Below are 20,371 nucleotides of genomic sequence, written 5' to 3'. Positions count from 1 at the left end.
GCGCGAAATTCGCGAAACGGCGAAAAATTTGCGAAACGGCGACGTCGTCTCGTTTTTTACGCCGGCGCCCGTTTTTGGCACAGGCGCCCGTTTTTGGCGCAAATATTTTTTGGTGGGGGCGAAACGCGCAAATTCGCCGCAAATTCACGCCTGGCGAATAAATTCGCCCATCACTTTTTGTCATACAATAAATTAACTTATCTGAAAGACACTTGGTCTCAAAGTTGCAGCCCTTAGTTGTCATTCATTGAACACCTGCCTCCACGGTATAGCTGTGCTCTGCACCATATGAACGCAACACTGGTAATTGCAGGCAAAGCTGCATGAATTAGGACTCCATTTGGCAGTGCAAAGACATGCACCTTTGCAAACTGAAAGTGGCTCATAGTGGAAAGTGTGCAAAGCATGGAGCTTTAGCCTCTTTTTTGATCCAACATTGGCTGGATCCTTGTCGTCAGTGCTGAGCAGCACTGAGCACAACTATGTGGAAGGCCAAGGATAGCCTTTAGATGCAAGTATCTTTAACATAATGGCATATGTTTGTGCAATGACCATAGAAGCGCAATTGCATTCTGTGGACATAAAACAGCCCTTCAGTCTTCTAAAAGCACCTGTTACCCAGCATTCTTCTGACTAAGGACAGGATACATTATAGGACCTTCATTAATCTGAATGTTCAGGACAGGCCCGGACTGGCAATCTGTGGGTTCTGGCAAATGCCAGAGGGGCTGCTGTAAGGTCCCATAGAAAGTCAGTATTTAGTGGGCTGGTGGGGGTTGTTTGGGCCTCTATGTGGGCTGATTGGGCCTCTGTGTACCTGAAATGCCAGGGCCTATTTTAATTCTCAGTCCGGACCTGGTTCAGGATAATGGTGTCTGAGCTAATAAAGCTACATGTGTGCTAAATGCTACATTTAATTAGATCTGAGAAAGCGAATATGGGGAGATTCACTGAGTAAATATTACATTGACACATTTATTTGTTGTCAGATCTTGGCCAACTAGGACTTTATAATATTGAACATGCATTAAAACTGTATGGATGCACCTCTAGCTTATATGTATCAACATAGATACACTTACAACATAAACTTTATAGTAAAGAACATTGCCCAACATATGCACAATGCATTGCTAATGTATTTTATAAAATGAATTAGAGGTCCCTCTGTCTCTATCGCACTGTAAATTTGAAGCAAAAAGGATATAACATTTTATTTCTGTTGTTCCATTTTAAGTATCCTTATCTGTATCATTTGGGAGTTATCTGGATGGACGGCAACTGAAAACATGACGAATAAGAAACAGGTGATAAGGCAGGGAACAGATTCCCAACAGATTTGTGTAATAGAAAATGCCCTACATACAAAGACACGCCAAGGTTATCAGTTCAGCCATTATTTGTAATCCAACTATTTAACAGACAATAACTTTAGGAATGAAAATGCTTTTTATGCATTTGCGCATAACTTTGTTTACAGATCTCAAAACCTTCCAAATCTATTTAAAGCACAATATTTAAAGTGACATTGTACCTTAGTTTATGTTCTTTTTCTATTAGGGATGTGGATCATACAGGAAACAAGTGGAATGCTCCATAATAGGGACAACCCCCTTATTTTAATAATAGTCTAAGTTAATAGCCTATACAAACATACAACATAAACTGATTCCAATAAATGCAGCTAAACCCCAATATTTGCTAAGAAAATCTGTTTGCAGTCTACTGCTTCAAGATTTCTGATTTTATTTAGCAGTTATTTAGCAGGCACGAAATTAGCAGTGCAAGCCAGCTTTTTCAATAGCAAATAGGGCCAAAAATTCAAATTTGGGGCCAGAAAATGATATCACACGTGACAGAGACTGGTGGTCCTTCCTTGTGGCAGGAGCAGCCTGGTCCTGGGAGTTGTGATGAGTGACACTGGTAAATATTTTCATAAAACTGCCAAAAAATTTTGCAAAAGAAATTTAGCAACAATGCCCTTAGACCTCAAAGTAATTTTGGCAGAATGAATTGCCACAAAAAAAACCATAGACTCCACTGTATTTTGCATGGAAAAAAAGCCAGTGGACTCCAATTTATTCATGCAGAAAAAGCCGCCATGAATAACAACCAATTACTTCAATGTATTTTATGCAGAAAAAGTTGCCAGAAAAAAAACCCATTGTAGTCAATTTGTTTTGGCTGTTTTACAAATTTTCTCTCGGTTTGGCACATTTTTTGGCAGTGCTAAACGGGGCAGATTTACTCACTACCTAAAAGACATCCAAGGCTCCTTAATGGGGATCTTTGTGTTGCCTCTGGTGAAGTCTTTCCTCTGTGAAAAAAGATACCCTATCTTTTGTATTAATTTGTATATTTGAGAATTTGAGTATCATGCTTCATTGCTTAGGCTTTATATTATACAACATTTCTAGTGATGAGCAAATTTTTCTCAGACATGGATTCATGATGAAATTCTGCCTTTTGCCATTAGCGTTTATTTTCGCAAAACCGCCACAACTTTTTTTCCTATGAAAATTTTCACCGCAAACAAAATGCAATGACAAAACCCCACGAAATCCAATGTATTTTACAAGGGAAACATTTTAACGGGACCATAGCAAGAGTTTATTCGCACTCTATCGCTTTGGCGAATGATCGTTACTCAACAAATTCACTAGTGTGGATTTTCTCCACACATTTTATAACATATGGAACAGTGGGTTTATGTGTAGGGTGAAAAGTTGTCAGCGTTCGGCGCCCATGGTGTAACTTTGCATATTAGTGAAGTAGTGTAGTGGTAGCGAATTTGCGCATGGCGAAGTGGTCGCTGGTGAATCTGCCAAATAGTCTCCTTCCTTATGGATGAAATGCATTACTTTTTGATACTGAATCATTATTATGTTGCAGGAGCTTCAGCACAGCTTGAATTCTAGCGTTTTTTTTCTCATTCTGCTTTTTTTAAAGCTGATAATTTGCTATTTACTTCAGTGGATTTCATGAAAATGAAAGTTCAAAGCAAACTTTCATTTTAAAAAGCCCCTTCCCCATGTACCATTTTTACTTGCAGCCATGTTTCACATAAATGGCATGATTAAATTCAATCATTCAAATCTGTTCTACAATGAATCAGAATCTGATATTTAATGGAAAACTGCTGAAATATACATCATATATTCACTTCAAAGTCTTGCCACAGTACAAGTATTAAAGCTTTTTTTTAGTTTTTCAATCTCCTGTATTTTTACTGAATGTCAGAATTCAGCCCTATATTTAAAGGTGTGGTTCGCCTTTTAAGTTAAATTTTAGTATGCTAAGCAAGTTTTCAATCAGTCTTCATTTATTTTCATTTATTTTGTATAGTTTCTAAATGATTTGCCTTCTTCTTCTGACTCGTTCCAGCTTTCAAAGGGAAGTCACTGACCCCATCTAAAACAAATACTCTGTAAGGCTACACATCTCAGACCTACCAAGGTTGTATATAATTCAATGGCAGTGATGGGCGAATAAATTCGCCTAGTGCAAATTTGCGCAAAAATTCGTCGGTGCAAAAAGATTTTGGATGCATGTCCAAAAAGTCGATTGCGTCAAAATCGCTGCACACCAACACTATTCAGATGTCCATTGACTTTAACGCCTGCGTCGAAATTGACGCGGGCGACTTTCCAGACACACGTTCAAAATTAATGCAGGTGTAAATTTTTGAGTATCACAAATTTTTCAAAAATTTTTCAAAATTTTTTCTCAGTTTCGGGACGAATTCGCCCATTGCTACAATGGGAAAGATCCCTATCCTATTTTGAAGTTTCTTGACTCTTTCTGACTTTTTTGGCAAAAATCCAAAAAATTGGAGCTTTTCTGGAAAAAGACAGAAAAAAAGAGCGATTCGGTAAAAAACTCCCAAAAAAATTATACAATTCGGATTTTTGCTTGATTCTTTAGTGTTTGTCCCTGGTCCACAAATGGATGCTTAAGTGATGGCTTGATAATATTTTGTGACACAATATTTTGGAGTGCTAGTCCACCTTCGCGCTATATATATATATATATATATATATATATATATATATATATATATATATATATATCAAGGGAAAGTTGAGGCTGTGACCACAAAATACATATAGACAAATACAAGAGTCCTCTGCACTCAACCCATTATCAATATATGGACATTTGTGCATACTGCTACTGAAAAATACCTTACCCTTTAAACAACACAGGGATTGTTTGTCCATATATTGCAATATATTTAAGATGGCCAACTACATCAAAGTCATCCCATATCTGGCCAGTCCTATGCTCAATTTTATCTGATTCATTAAGAATTCTATTGCTTCATTATATATTTTACAAAGGGACTAAGTTTTACCTGCAACTTACTAGCTGCTTTCAAAGTAAAACTCTTGTATTTGACTATATGTATTTTGTGGTCACACCCTCATTGCACCCCCGCCTAATGGTTTTAAAAAATAGTGGTGAGCACAACTTTCCCTTGTTTGTTATAGTTATACAGGAGCAGTGACCAGCTCCATGTTGTAGTTCCCACCCCCTCCTGACTATAGTCAGGTGATCCCACTGGTGTCTAATAAAAGGGCAGCCAAGTTTGGGAGTTTTACTTTGAAAGCAGAATTCTTAATGAATCAGATAAAATTGAAAAAAGGAAATGGGTACTGAACATTGGAACACCATACACATTTAGTGTTCATTTATTTAGTGTTCATTTATGAGTCTTTCCACAATCTATGGGTTATCAGTAAGGATTCAAACTGTATTAAGGTCAGTATTATTCTTAAGACAGATTCTAATATCAATCACTGAATAATTTCTAAATGCGTTTGAATGATGGGACAAGCAAATCTTTTTCACCTGATACAGATTTGTGGCTTGTTTGTGAGTGGTAACATTTTTTTGTAAATCTGTGCTATAATGTGCAATAATTTTGCCATTGATTTTTTTTTCAAGTGGGGAAGAAATACAACAAAAAACACAGTTGTGGGGAAATTTCACCATTTCCCAAAATTTTTCCACTGATTTACACATTTTTCATCTACCTAGATGAGAAATGTAAGAATTTACTGATTTTGAGAACTGAACTGTAAAAACCAGAGGAGTCTATATTTAATTATTTCTTACATTGTTGTGTAAGGTCTGATGACAAAGGAAACCCTTTTAGAAAAGTTATGCAGCTTGGGCTGTCTCTTGCTTCCATATATAGTGAATAAAGTACCCCTTCTTGTAAAATATAAGGATAGTTACCGAGGAGTTTCATGACCATATAAAGACACGAGGCCGAAGGCCGAGTGTTTTTATACAGGTCATGGAACTCCGAGGTAACTTCTAATATCCTCATATTTTGCAACTGGGGGTACTTTATTTATTATAATACACAAATTTCAGTGAGTCATGTGACAGAAATGACATCAGAACTCACCGTTTATTACTGATGACATCAGAACTCACCGTTTATAAGGATATAATTTACAAGCTATTCATGGCTTTTGTGTATTATAAAGTTATAACTGCCTTTACAAACAATCCTATAAGTCCCCTTTAAACAGTATATATTTAAGTTTTGGCAATAAATGAAAAATATTTAAGAGGCGATATACACCTGTGGTCAACATGAGCCCAATAAATAGGGGTTGAACAGAGCATGCCTATTATTTATTATTATATTTATTATTATTTAGTATTATTATTTAGTATTATTTATTATTGCAAACTATTATTGCAAACTATCAGTTTATAGTATTTGTTTGCTCTAAATAATGCAGAACAATGAAACTGAAAATAATATTATGAACACTTGATCCCACCTCCCTGGTTCTTCAGCAATTCCCAGTTAAACAACCTGTATAATGAACTCCTCCTTATCTGCCACCCAGAGACACAGTCACTCTGTAGGGGAAGGGAGGGCAATCATTCATTAGCAGGGATGCAAATAATCTATCATTTTTTACTTTGACTGAATGTCAAATCCTTCACAAAAGATTAAAAAAAATATGAACTGATTGTGAACCCTAATTTGCTCCTCCAGGCAAGCTTCCATTGCCCATAATACCTTGCAAGTGTTATATTAATGAGACAACATGCAATTGTGGAAACTGGAGTCTTAGCTGGAGCTGAGCTGATTACTGCTATATTGTTTCCTTGTACCTGCAGTCAGAATCAGTAGGGCAGAGAATAGACAGACAGATACTTCAATAGCAATTACATTTTACAAATAACTTTAAAGCCATTGAAAGTTTGTAATTAAGGCATATAGGAAAATTAGAATTAGAATTATATGTGCTTTTTTATGCAAAATGTTATATTTAGGTTTACCAGTAACCTCTTTAAAAGAGTATACCTTAAATTCAAACTATATTTATGTATCATTTATTATGTATAGAAAAGCAATCTAGCAAATTATTTCACTCAATAATAGTGACATAGTAAAATGCACAAAATTTGGCCAGGTCTAGAAACCCATAGCAAACAATCAAATATTTGTTAAACAGCTCAATGCGGTTTGCTTCTTGGTTGCTATGGAACAACTGACCAAACTTTGAAACTTTTATTATACAACCCCACATATTTTAGAACACTACACGATATCATATACTATTTCAAAGTTGTATAAACGTACCTGTTTTCTGTATCTGCACTGCATTTTGGAGAAAGTAGTTCAAAAGATTTTGTGAACTTGACAACCTGCCGCAAGAAAATAAAAAAAATGAGAGGCTTCCTAACAATTTTTATCATGTACCTAGTACAAACAATTACATTACTCTTGGACTCGTGTTTGGTGGTTAAATAACTGCATAATACAATACATTTTAACTAGAGGCACCATAGCAACCCAGTTGTTTGACGTTTTCAGTTCGAGCCTCCTTGAAGGTCCAACTTTTGGTTAGGGTCCCTCTTATAACAATGTCACGCATATAGAAAATAGGAGATATAAGAAAATATTGGCGCATTGGTGATTCTGCCATAGTTCTAAGAATATGTTTGGAAAAAAGATGTTACCAACAGTCCTACAGGCTGATCTTCCCTTTTTTCAGGACTCCTTTGGGTCAGCCTGTTTGGTAACCACTGCTCTAGGTGCAACAGTCTCATACAGTAATTGTGGTAAAGCTGTCTCTAAAGCAATAACTAGTGAGAGTGGATTTAATAGGGAATTAGGTTGTTTGTTCCAAATTGGGGACATATGTTAGTAATGAAAAATAGTTAAAAAGTGCTGCATAATTTCTTGGCATTATATAAATATTAAAACTAAACAAATTATACATAATTAAAACTGTTGGACAGATCTGGTATTTTTGTAAAAACAAAACAAAAAAACTCAAATAATTTCCAAATTATTATAATGAAAACATTTATAGCAGCAGCATACTCCATTTTAATGGCTGCCCATACTTAAACATCCAACCAACATCCCCACCAGTGATATGTCACGGCGTCACATAGTCTTTTTTAATGACCAATATCTCTAAATGAATTATTACAGTATTATTTTGTGGAAGTGATTTCTTGCGAGTTCACCACATCACTATTATTAGAATGGAGTCTAATAATGTATTGCTTTGCAACGAAACAATGGTGCAGCCCATTCAGAAAGAATTTGACGTTGTATCCCCCATTTTTCACATGATCGTGCAATATTTACAAAACTTTTATTTACCTGACAAACTAAATGGCTGTAAAGTGAAACAATAATATAAATATATTCCAGATGACACTATGGGGGAAAGTGTAATAACATTTGCAAAGAGAACAAATTTGCGCACAAATGAGAATAAAAATTTGTATGTTGCAATGTAATTTTCATTGAACTTTTTTTGTATCGTGAATATTTTAAGACATGCCTGAAGGCGGTGTAAACTTTTGAAGCAAACGTAAGGTTTTTCAGTAACCGGTTTTATTAAATACACTGCACAAGCTATACAATTTGCAGTCGCTATCCTACAGTTGTGTGAGGGGCAAAAGGATTGCAAAACGTCCATAAAGGCAAAATTGTATTGCATTGTGAATCATCTTTCCGTTAGCAACCTATAATGTAATAGATGTGCAAAATTTGTTCTAGGTCTATTTATTATCAACCAATTAGCATTTAGAATTAATGGTCTACTTTGTAAAAATGTTTACTTTCAAATCGTAAACCATTGTATGTATTTCTATTCTGCTGAAAAAAATGGCATCAGCTGAATCAATTTCATGTGTAAAAAGCAAGGTTTTCTAATGTTGCTTGTAGTCAGCATTCTAGCTTTTCCCTCCACTGTTGGAAGGGGAAGTAAAGTTCTAAGAGATGGATGAGTAGAAAACACTGGCACTTGCTAATGGCAAATGTTTATTTATTTGTAAGGAAGTGGGTGCATGTATACATTTACCCAAATAAAACTGCAAAATTTCCAAAGCCACCCTTTGATTGACATCAATCATTGACCATCTATTTGTTGGTTTCTCTGGTGCCAGATCCAAACCAAGGCTGAGAAGTAAAATATAAAAGGGGTGCAACACTCCTTTTCAAAGTCGATAGACTGTGGGGCCCATTTACTTAGCTTGAGTGAAGGAATAGAATAAAAAAAACTTCGAATTTCGAATGTTTTTTTGGGCTACTTCGACCATCGAATTGGCTACTTCGACCTTCGACTACGACTTTGACTTCGAATTGAATGATTCGAACAAAAAATCGCTAGAATATTCGACCATTGATAATCGAAGTACTGTCTCTTTAAAAAAAAATTCGACCCCCTACTTCGCCACCTAAAACCTACCGAGGTGAAATGCTAGCCTATGGGGATGGTCGTTCTATCTATGGATTAAAATCCTTATAAACAAACGATTTTTTTTTTTTTGAACTTTTTGCGGTATTCGATATTCGAAGTCGAAGGTTTTACATTCGGCAGTCGAATATCGAGGGTTAATTAACCCTCGATATTCGACCATATGTAAATCTGCCCCTATGAGTTTGTTTGTCTACCACTGTTTTGGGGGTAAAAAAGAAATGATTTGAATCTTCTAGAAAGATATTTTCCGATAAAAGAAAAATGTAAAATGTTCCCTTTATTTACCAGATATGGCACTATAGACAACATTTAGGAAGGGATTAGCTTGGGAGCAATATCTGATTCTTTTGACAAGCAACAGTGACATAAGGGGGCATGAAACAAAAATCTTGCTTTCTTTTTTGAACCTTAACACACAGTTTCAATAAACTTGTAATCAATTAAATGTGTGGTTAAGTCATGTTTCACTAAAGATACTTAGTCCAACTGTATTAGTCTATTATTTAGCAGTTGTAAGCGTTTGCAATTAAACATAAATCATGATTATTATTTTTGGGAACCATACTTTCCATACTGAAAAAACAAGTAAACATGTTTTGCCACCAACATGGATTTATACAGCTTAGTTGTTATCAATTTTATTATTACAGATAGAAAGGGAACTCCTATAAATAAAAAAATATAACAATAGGACTCATTAAAAACAGGATTCCATGGTTGGGAGCTTTCTAGATAATGGATTTTCACATACTCGATCCAAACGTGTTACAAAATAAACAAGAAAAAAGGGAAAAAATAATAATTGTTTATTTTTGTATTCTCTAGCCACATTGCAATATCCGGCTTTCCTATAATGTATTCACTCTGACATCTCATGTGCTCCAGTATATGCTACCAACGTACAAACCGCATTCAAATATTTTATTGTTCCATGTCATATAATCTATAGCCCAGGCAGGGAATATTAAGAGATCAGTAAACTAACGGGCTCTAATTTGATTGTCTTGGCATTTCCATCTAGCCACATAGAACCACTCCCTACCAAAGCATTATATGATTAAAAGCTTGAACAAATCATTATGTCAAGATGTATTCAATGCTTTATAATGACATGGTCTGATGTTATAAAAAAACAATTATTGTTTAGGCCCTTCTCAAAAGGGTCAACATACCCCTCCCCAAAATGAAAGTATTGGTAAATCCTACCTAGGATCTTGATCCCCTATGAATTTTGGCGGAAGGTCTGACCTCTGACCCTCACACCCTAAGTATTTGGGTGAGGATCTCTTCACCCTGTATAAAAACACCATGAAAAAAATAGTTTTATTATTTGATTTTGCTAGTGCACATTGATCCAGGTTCCAGTGCAGTAAATGGATGTTTTATTTTATTTTTTAATTTTTGTTGGTTGCTGCTGACTTTTACTTGCCAATGCTTTGTGCTTTGACTACTGGGGGTTGGTTCTTTTCAACATAAACTATATTGTTTTCTCTAACTATCTTAAACACCTCAGTAATGGAAGGCCCTATGACAGGGGAAATTTTCCAGCACTTTTAACGTTTGCTACATTATTCAGTCTGCATTGACACTTGGTTGGTTAGTAAAATAAACTCTTCTCTGTATCTACAGTCATAAATAAGAATAATTAAAAAGCACATTTTCCTAGAAGTTGAATACTGTGCTTTCCTTTTGTACCACCCTCCATGAACACAAGTGTGCATTTAATCTATTTATAATGCCTTTGCCTGTGTTTTGAGCAGGCAGAGCAAGAGCATTTAAAATGATCAGAAATGATCAGGTCCATAAAAAACAGAGAAATATACGTTTGGGCTTATTATCGATCTAGGCATTAGCCAATAGACAAAATTGTTGGCTATTTCTCCAGGCAGTTAAAGAAAGGAAAAATGCAAAAGGATTTTTTTTCTTTTCCCTTGAACAACAGTAAATACTTGGTCCTTAAAGGGGTTGTTCACCCTTGAGATAACTTTCAGTATGATGTAGAGAGTGATATTCTAAGACAATTTGCAATTGGTTTTAATTTTTTATTATTTATGGTTTTTGAGTTATTTAGCTTTTTATTCAGCAGGTCTCCAGTTTGCTATGGCAGCAGACTGGTTGCTAGGGTCCAAAGTACCATAGCAACCATGCATTGATTTGAATAAGTTTATGGAATATTAATAGGGGAGGGTCTGAATAGAAAGATGAATAATAAAAAGTAGCAATAACAATAAATGTGTAGCCTTACGTTCATTTTTAGACAGGGTCAGTGACCCCCATTTGAAAGCTGGAAAGATTCAGAAGAAGAAGGCAAATCATTCAAAAACTGTTCAAAATAAATAATGAAGACCAACTGAAAAGTTGCTTAGAATTGGCCATTCTATAACATACTTAAAGTTAACTTGCAGGTGAACCACCCCTTTAAGTCTTTGCTTGAAGGCCCTGTATCCTCTATTTTGGTGGCCACTAATATTTGGTTAAAAGTAACTGCAAGAGTGTAGCTACACTGGAACCAAGATGAAAACTGTAACAAAACCAGTACATAGTCAATACATATTTTAAGAATATATACAAAAATATTCATGGTAGAAAGCAGAGGTCAGACCTTTCAACCCAAAACACAGACTATATCGGTCCAATTTATTTAAAGTTTTATTTTAGGAGCTTTACTATCCAGTGTATTGGGGTATGGGAAAGGGGTCAAGAGCACAGTCTCCCCAGCCTAAGGGTGTATGAATCAATGGCTGCCAATATCGTTGTTGAATTGTGATTAGTGGCATGAGTGGATAATTCTGTAAGACAATGTTTTCATACTAAAGTGTAACAATCCATCCACAATAATAGAAGGCAGATGGTATCAAGTAAAAAACATTGCCCTTCTGAATTGTAGCCTATGATACAAATCATGATGCAAATCCAGTGAGCAGGGGCCAGACCCACTACCAATTAAGGCTCACAACAACCTTGATTCCCTTTTCCTTACCACATACCAAGTCAGCAGGGGATCTAGAATCTGTCTCCAGGCTCCAGAGTTGTTAACACATGAGCAGGAAATATCCCCATACAGTAATATTGGTTAGCCCTATATAATACACATACATAAAATAAATACAAATAGTTTCTAGTCTGAGAATTTCTTTAGTTTTTTCTAAAACTTTTTATTGTTTAATAAAGATAGCTTGTATAGCAATAGTGTTTGACTTAATATCATCCTCTGCGTTGATGGATGGAAACAACAATAACATTTCTTCAAACTATTTCTGTATTCCGTGTTTCTTGATTATAGAGAATTATCAGATTATGCTGTAGTTAAAGGGAGTAACAGTTCAAGTTGTTTCCAATGGTAAGTTCCTGGATCTCTTGAGAATTTATTTTGTTAAAATACTCTATATGGTAAAAAAAATTTTTTTACACAAGATGCCAGCGCCATCACATTTCCTAAAACAAATAGCAGATTTCACCCTTTGGCCATTTTCCCTCTGACACATCATCAGTAACATTGACATCTGCAAACAGGACATGTATGCTATAAAGTGCATGCAATGCAGAATGCAGGTTTACACAGGCACAACATACTTTGATAAAAAGTTCTGCACTGTAATGAATAAGCTGAGCTCAGGAGAAAAAAAATAGGATAATATAGCTAGAGTTTCTATGGGAACCAGCAATGCTATCTCTTCATTGGCTGTTAGACTGGAGGGTGTGTTTAGTAATCTGAGAGCTGAGAAGAACTGAGCATGCGCTCATGGGCCAACAGCAAAAGGAAATTCCTGAGGGAGGGGGCAGAGTGGGTTAGAGGAGTATAAGGATTTCTCAGTGATTAAGGGGATGCTGCAGCCTTATGTTAACCATATCTGCCAGAGTGGCAGATATCTAAAGATTTCAAAGAGGCTGTTCACTGATTACATTTTTGTGGGGGGGGGGGGGGGTTACATGTTCTTTAAATTGAAGAGGTGTAGGCAAACCTAGTTAAGATTAACTGATGATGCAAAACCAGCTACCATACATCAGCTCTCCTCTAGACCAACATTAGAACACTAACTGATATAGTCTAAATCTACAGATGGAGCTAACATTGTTTTGACATCACTTCATTCAAACAGCGCACCGTAGCACAACACACCAAATATACATTTGTGTTTAAACTGCATGATAGGTTGGGACTAAATGTCTTTATAACATTTTCTCAGTCTGTAGTACAAAGATACTCAACTGATGAGCCTTATGTTGTCCTATACATACATTCATACATACGTCAGTGCTTGACAAGAGAAGTCTGGAAGTGTACATGTATAAGTCAATACAATAAGGTGCATTTATTGGTAATTAGACCAATATGAGAAAGATAGATACATTTACATGGAATTGAAGGTTACATTCTTGCCAGAAACCTCCCACACTGTCCCTGTAAATTATGCATATGATTTCAGATGTGACTTTGGATGAGCTTGTCACTTTACATAATTTCTCAAAGGAACTTACCGGAGACTCAATATCCTCCAGTAGCAGCACAGAGCAGCGTTCACACTTTAGAAGGGTCTGAGCTCGGTGCATAATTTTTTTAACAACCTTTTCCAGATCTGTCTGTTCCTCAAACAGATCATTTACCACCTCCAGCAAAGCCTGCACAACACGAAAAAATGGAGTTATCATGCCTGTTAAGACATCATGTTCTTAACTGGGAAAGCATACAGTATATTTTATGAAGCTGTTGGATCCAAGTATTATTTTGAATCATATGTGTTATTTTATTATGAATTTAAAAATTGCTAGTGTTTCATAAAAATACCTTTTACTTTATTGGGTGTTTTCCATTAATGTATTTAATTTGTAAAGCAGAAGCAAAGCATTATGAGGGATATTTTTTTTCACAATGAACTCACCAATGCTTCTCAGTACTTTATTTTCAGCAGAGCCCTATCTTTAGTCTGCCATCCTCCCAGGCTTCATTTTGCCTTTATGCTCTCTGCTCTCACAAATAATGCAAAGTGGAGACACACTTTTGGAGGCATGCTACCTACTAAAATCCCACTGCCCTAGGATCTGATCTTGGTGAATCTTCTACTGCATTTCAACCTTAATACTACATTATCATCAGTTTTTAGAAACCACCTATAAGGATAGCTCAAGCCACAAGTCAAAAGTTAGACAATGGGGCCCATTTACCAAACAATTTGATTTTTTTCCACGAATCTCTAAAAATTAGTGGTTTTTCTATTCTACTCTGCTCTAAACATTTAAGATTTATTAGTTGTAAAAAACACTAATACAAAACTTTGCCAAGTAAAAGTTGTCACGGTCCTATAGAAGTCAAGGGATCTGTGCTGATCCTATTGGACCATTTTAACTACCGGTAATCAACCAAGGGCCAATATGAAAGATACCTAAAGTTACAGGTTATTGTAAACATAAATCCCATCTTGAAACTTAAAATCGAAAATATAAGAAAATAAAAAGGAAACAAAAAGGAAAAATTAACTAAACATTTTACGTCTTGTTATTGACTGTAGAAAAGGTATTGTAATTCTGCTTATCAAATTGGGATTTCAGGTCCTTATAATGTAAGTAGGCTTGGGGGAAGGGTGCCATTGTATCTATGCATAACCCATGGATGCCAAATCTTCAAAATCCTTTGGATGTTATCTGAAGCCAAAACCAGTCAGTGTTTCATTCATATAGATCCAATATATCTTATTTTTAAACATTGTAAAGTTAATATTGGGGGATTTCCAGGATTTAGCTATGGTCTGCCTAGCCACTAGAAATATATGATTTAAAAGTTTCAATTTCAATTTAGGATTTTTTTTAGGAAGGACTCACAGTAAAGCTTTGTAAGGAACCTTTAATAGGTTTAGGTGTAGTACAGAGGAGATCATATTATAGACATACCCAAAACCTGACTACTCTCGGGCATGTCCACCAAATGTGTGCCATGGTTTTTGGGGATGAACAGCCTCTGAACCACTGATCATTAAGATTGTGGTAAATCTTAGCCAATCTTACTGGTGTTAGATACCATCAGAAGAGGACTTTATACCCAGCTTCAGAAATAACAGTATTTAGTGAACTGTGTTGTAAATTAGTGCAAGCGTTTATCCATACTTCCTCTGGTAAATTGTTCCCCCCGTCTTTATGCCATGCCTTGATATATTTGAGTTCTGGAATATTTGTTGTGGATATCATATTGCAATATAATAGCGAGATAGCTTTTGGGGTAATTGTGTTATTAATACCATCTTTCAAAAAAGGTCTGAGTGGCGGTTTTTGGTGGGATCCTCATAGTGCAGGATTGCCTGGCCCAGTGCAGAAGTTTAGCTGCCCGAAAGTGTTTGGCCCCAGAGAGGTTATAAGTGTCTTTCAAGTAAGAGAGCGTAATGGGTCCTCTCACTGTTAAAGGGTTAATCATTCTAGTCAATTTATTTGATATCCACCATGCAAAGGGAAGGGCTTGTACCCCAGGAAGGAAGGATGGGTTATGTATAATTGGAGCTAATGGTAAGTGCGGAGAAACCAGTTTGTCATTTGTACATTTTTTTATGTCGTGACATTCATAGTGTTAGAGTTGGTTTCAAAGACTTCTAAAACCACTAAAATCTGACCTTTGATAAATGGGCCTCCATGTACTACATTGATAAGCCACTGACAATAGAGCTATAGCGTGGCACCAACTTTGATGGGCTGACCTCTGATGACTATTCGGAGATGACCCTTTTTAGTAGTACAGGTATGGGATCCCCTATACAGAAACCTGTTACTCAGACAGCTCTAAATACCTCCCATAGAGTAAATTTCAAGCAAATAATTAAAATTTTCAAAATAGATTTCCTTTTCCTCTTTAGTAATAAAACAGTACCTGGTACTTGATGGTAATTAAGCTGCATGAATCCATATTGGTAGCAAAACAATCCTACTGGGTTTATTTAATGTTGAAATTATTTTTAGCAGACACAGTGGGTATGGTGATCCAAATTACAGAAAGATCCATTATTTGCAAAACCCAAATTCCCAAGCATTCTGGCTAGTAGATCCCATACCTGTATTCAAGCGACTCATGCAAGAAACTAGCTACATTATACATTGTCAACAGAGATGCAGAAGACATAAATATCTGGAGATATGCAGCGTATCACCAAGGAACAGCAGGCAAAAAAACAAAGACAGCATGAAGGGGGGGGGCAGGGCATAAGGAGAAAGAAGAGCAGGATGGACAAGGAATGACAACATTAGAAACAGCATGTGGGGTGGAACATGAATAACATAGACTAGAAGTGTTTATACAAATAAAAAATGGTTTGAGAGATAGTTCCATTAATGTTACTATGAATCAGTCTGCATCTTGTCAGCAAACTAATTTACAGTGAGTTTGTTTTGAAAAGGGCATTCTGTCTGAAAGAATATTAGCAGAGCTCTTCATATGAGCACATGCTTAATCTCTGTTGATATACCCCCAAAAATATTTTTTTCCAAGGTAGCTACTGTAGAAAAGTGAAAAGCTACTGCTTATCCAGTAAGCTGTTATAAAGTTTTTCCTGTTTTACAGAAAGGGGCTTTTATCCCATCATTATAGACATTATTTGCCTGAATGAACTTCTTTTCAATACAGTGATGCCTCTGGCTTTTAACAAATTAAGAATTTTCTTTCTACCATTACATAACCTTTATAAAATCACTCTCTCCTGTCTCTCCAGATTTTACTACCAAGGCTGATAAATGCAGAAAACAGGAAAAGAAAACCAAAGCTTGTTCTCCTGAAAAATCTTTTTGTAAGGCACTTTGCTGAAGGGCATAAAACAATCTTCTTGCCACAGAAAGTTTCTAAGCCAATAATATAATTTACCATGAAATCAGTATTCCTTACTACAGGATGTGGTTATGCAGCTGTTTTCTGGCATACATATATGCTATACAACATTAATGCAAGTACTATTGCCTCTCTGTTTACGTTTGAGAATGTCATGTAGGGAGGAAATCTATCTCATTGAAACAAGAATTTTATCATTGAGGGTGGAAATACCGCACCTGTATGCTTCTTTATTTGATATGCCTTGTTATGTGCAGAGCAGCCTTAAAATGGAGCACATTGCAATTGCTTACCTTTAACTGTGCAGTCTTTAACACAAACCTTAAATAAAAAGTTGTGCCAAGATGTACTGGTGCCCAAGGCAAGTAGTATACCTCTTGTCCCCTGCCCATTACTGCTTATCAACCCCCTTGTCTGCTCGACCTTTCTCTCACTGCCTTAATCACTCCCACTTGTCAGCCTAGGACCCTCTAACTTGCAGAGTGAGAATTTTGCTTCAGATGCCTACAAATTAAATTGGTTTAAATGGGAATTTCAGCTCTTCTAGTGCAGAGAAAGCAATTGCACAAATGGCTTGAATTTAGGCCTATAGACCTAAAATTAGCTATGTTTGCCTGTACTTTGTCCTTGTTTGTGTAGATAGATAGAGATCATTTTACAAACACAGGTATAGGATCTATTATATGCATACGTATTTCTGGATAAGGGATCTTTGAATCACCATATCTTAAGTCTGCTAAAAATCATTTAAACATTTAATACCAATAGGATTGTATTTCCGCCAATGTGGATTGAAGCAGTTTAGTTACCATCAAGTACAAGGTACTGTTTCATTATTACAGATTTTAAAAATTAAAATGATTTGCATAAAATGGGCAAATCATTGGGAGATACATACCTTTATTATTTATAACCATATTTGGAACAATATTTAACCAGGAGTACTTGACTTACCCGGCTCCGATCGTATTCTTTTCTAGAAGCAGCAAACAGTTGAGCATTAGATATTGCAATACCACAAAAAGGCAGATACATCTGCATTACCTGTCAAGAAAAACCATAAGCACATGATAAGCAGATTATACTTAAACTCAAGAGAAGATGCCATTATTGTCATAGTAACAGTAATACAGTTAATATAAACAATATCCATGTCCATAGTATTATTTAAATCAAAAGAACACATAGAAATCATTTAGACTTCTGCAAAAGTTTTCATGTTTGCCAAATATGAAGACAGATAATTCTATACATGGTGCAAGAAAAATATTTCTAATTTGAAAATAAACATTTTATTTTAATTTGCTTTTCTACAAACAAATATACAATACAAAACCTTACATACAATACATCAGAAGGAAAGTGATATAATTAAACTGGTATTTTCTTCAAATCAGTACAATGTTACTGAAATGGTATTATTTTAATATAATTTCACTGACTTCCAAGGACAAGATCAAGAACTGACCAGCCCTATCTGTAGGGTCAGGCATCCAAGCTAGATACAGATTATTAATTTGGCAAAGTATACAGTAAGGGGCAGATTTATTAAGGTTCAAGTTGTGTTTTCCACAAAAATCCGAGTTTTCGAGTTTCTTTTTATTATCAAAATTCACATTTTTGGGTTAAAAAAAAACTCAAATGTTTCAAGTTTTTTTTATAAAAAAAAAGATTTTTTGAGATTTATTATTCCCCTGACCCTGGAGATAGCTTGAATCCAAAAGCACACCACCTAAAACCCGTTGAGGTCACGTAGGAGTCAGTGGCAGAGGTCCCTTGAACCATTTGAAGATGTGTCAGAGGGTTTTGATCAAAAACTTGAGCAATTCAAGTCATACAAGTTTTTTCCTGGCGAAAACTCAATCCAATCGAGTTTTCAGGTTGTATACCCCAAAGTTTTTTTTTAAATTAGAAACCATTCGAGTTGTCAGTTTATTTGAGTTCATTCAAAGTATAAAAAAATCTGTAAAATTTGACCTTTGATAAATAACCCCCTAAATCTATTGAGATCACTGCAGATGAACACTGTGTGTGTCTTAAGTTTGCTCAGTCACAATTAGGGGCTGATTCACTAAGGGTCGAATATCGAGGGTTAATTAACCCTCGATATTCGACTAGGAATTGAAATCCTTTGACTTCGAATATCGAAGTCGAAGGATTTAGCGCAAATACTGCGATCGTACGATCGAAGGATTATTCCTTCGATCAAACGATTAAATCCTTAGAATCGGACAATTCGAAGGATTTTAATCCAACGATCGAAGGAATATCTTTCGATCAAAAAAACTTAGGAAAGCCTATGGGGACCTTCCCCATAGGCTAACATTGACTTCGGTAGCTTTTAGCTGCCGAACTAGGGCGTCGAAGTTTTTTTTAAAGAGACAGTACTTCGACTATCGAATGGTCGAATAGTCGAACGATTTTTACTTCGAATCCTTCGATTCGAAGTCGTAGTCGTAGTCGAAGGTCGAAGTAGCCCATTCGATGGTCGAAGTAGACCAAAAAAACTTCGAAATTCGAAGTTTTTTACCTTCGAATACTTCACTCGAAGTTAGTGAATCGGCCCCTCAATTTCAGCACAAATGCAGCTAAAAAAAAGGAATACATAAATTCTTATTAGGATGATATTCTTGTAAAGGCTATGTAGTAAAGGGCTCACTTATCAAAATCTCCTTCTTAAGAAATCATATTCCAACAAAGGAAACTCAAGGAACAGATTTCGTTTTTATCCCCCCCCCCATTGCTCATTAGGTATGGAAAAACCTAATTATCTAAGAAATTCAATTTACTGTGTAACTATAAACCGATAAGGAAAGATTACATCTAAATACTGTACATCTTTAACCTGCAACAAGAAGCACACCTGTATACAGAGCATGTTGTTAAGAACAGTAAAAGAACCTCTATTTATAAATGTCAGGAAACAAAAAATGAGAAAATGACATAAAGATGTGGGGCAAATTCACTAACGGGCAAATTTTTGCCAGCGACCGATTCGCCACACTCCACATTACTTCGCCAGGTGTAAGTTCATTACCACTATGCTAATTTACTAAAATGCGAAGTTACATCACAGCAACATCGGCAGTGCAAGCATTTCATAGCGAATTTTCGAAAGTGTTCATTTCTACCTAGGGAAACTTCGATAGCACTCTTGTTTTTAGGTCAATTTGGGTAGCTTAAAGTCGCATAGCCATCTTTATTAGAGATGTTGGTGTAAATGCTTGAATTGGGCACTTTTTAAAACAAATATCCAATTTGCCCTAATAAAGACAGAAGAGATGCTCTAATACCCCAGACATAAAAATGTGTTTACACATACAGTAAGTCTTTAATAGTTTGGACTTTTGAAGGCAATCCCGCTTTACAAAAAGAAAAGTCACCAGTGTTTTTTACAATCGACTGTTCTCCAGATCAAATTGCAAATTGTCCTGTATACCTGTTAGTGAATTGACGATGTCCCTGTGAATGGGATTTCTGGCGAATTGACGCTAGCATCAGGCACTTTGCCTATGGTGTGTTAGTACATTTGCCATGCGGTCCCATAATGTCTCCTTTATCAACTTTCAGAGGACTATGAAAATATAGAACTATGGGGACTTAGGGAATTGAAGAACAGTTAAGATCAAATCAAGGTCGAAATATGGGTAATAGTAGAGGCCTATTGTAGTCACTGCTTCAAAGTAGGGGACAAAATGAATGGTTTCACGAGTGAGCTTATATGAAAAAGTATAATTTATTTTACAGTTGTAAAATCTATTACAGAGTTAGATTATGGGGGAGTGAGGTCTGCTTCAAACCTTAAATCAGGATTCATGGC

The 20,371-nt window shown here is 35.9% G+C and overlaps 1 protein-coding gene across 1 annotated transcript in view; it reads right to left on the bottom strand.

Moving 5' to 3' along the window:
* Positions 1 to 20,371, bottom strand: part of pde11a.L (phosphodiesterase 11A L homeolog) — a 217,881-nt gene that overhangs the window by 80,445 nt on the left and 117,065 nt on the right. Inside the window, exons 3-5 of the mRNA XM_041576061.1 lie at positions 17,506 to 17,595; positions 13,233 to 13,373; positions 6,614 to 6,678 (exon numbers count right to left, since the gene is read on the bottom strand). Of these exons, the coding sequence (XP_041431995.1) occupies positions 6,614 to 6,678; positions 13,233 to 13,373; positions 17,506 to 17,595 (296 nt within the window). The remainder of the gene's footprint in view (positions 1 to 6,613; positions 6,679 to 13,232; positions 13,374 to 17,505; positions 17,596 to 20,371) is intronic.

The sequence above is a fragment of the Xenopus laevis genome, chromosome 9_10L, assembly GCF_017654675.1.
Source record: "Xenopus laevis strain J_2021 chromosome 9_10L, Xenopus_laevis_v10.1, whole genome shotgun sequence".
Classification (NCBI taxonomy): domain Eukaryota; kingdom Metazoa; phylum Chordata; class Amphibia; order Anura; family Pipidae; genus Xenopus; species Xenopus laevis.
The sequence above is the reverse complement of the archived record's forward strand: the minus strand, read 5'-3'. Positions and strand labels throughout refer to the sequence as shown.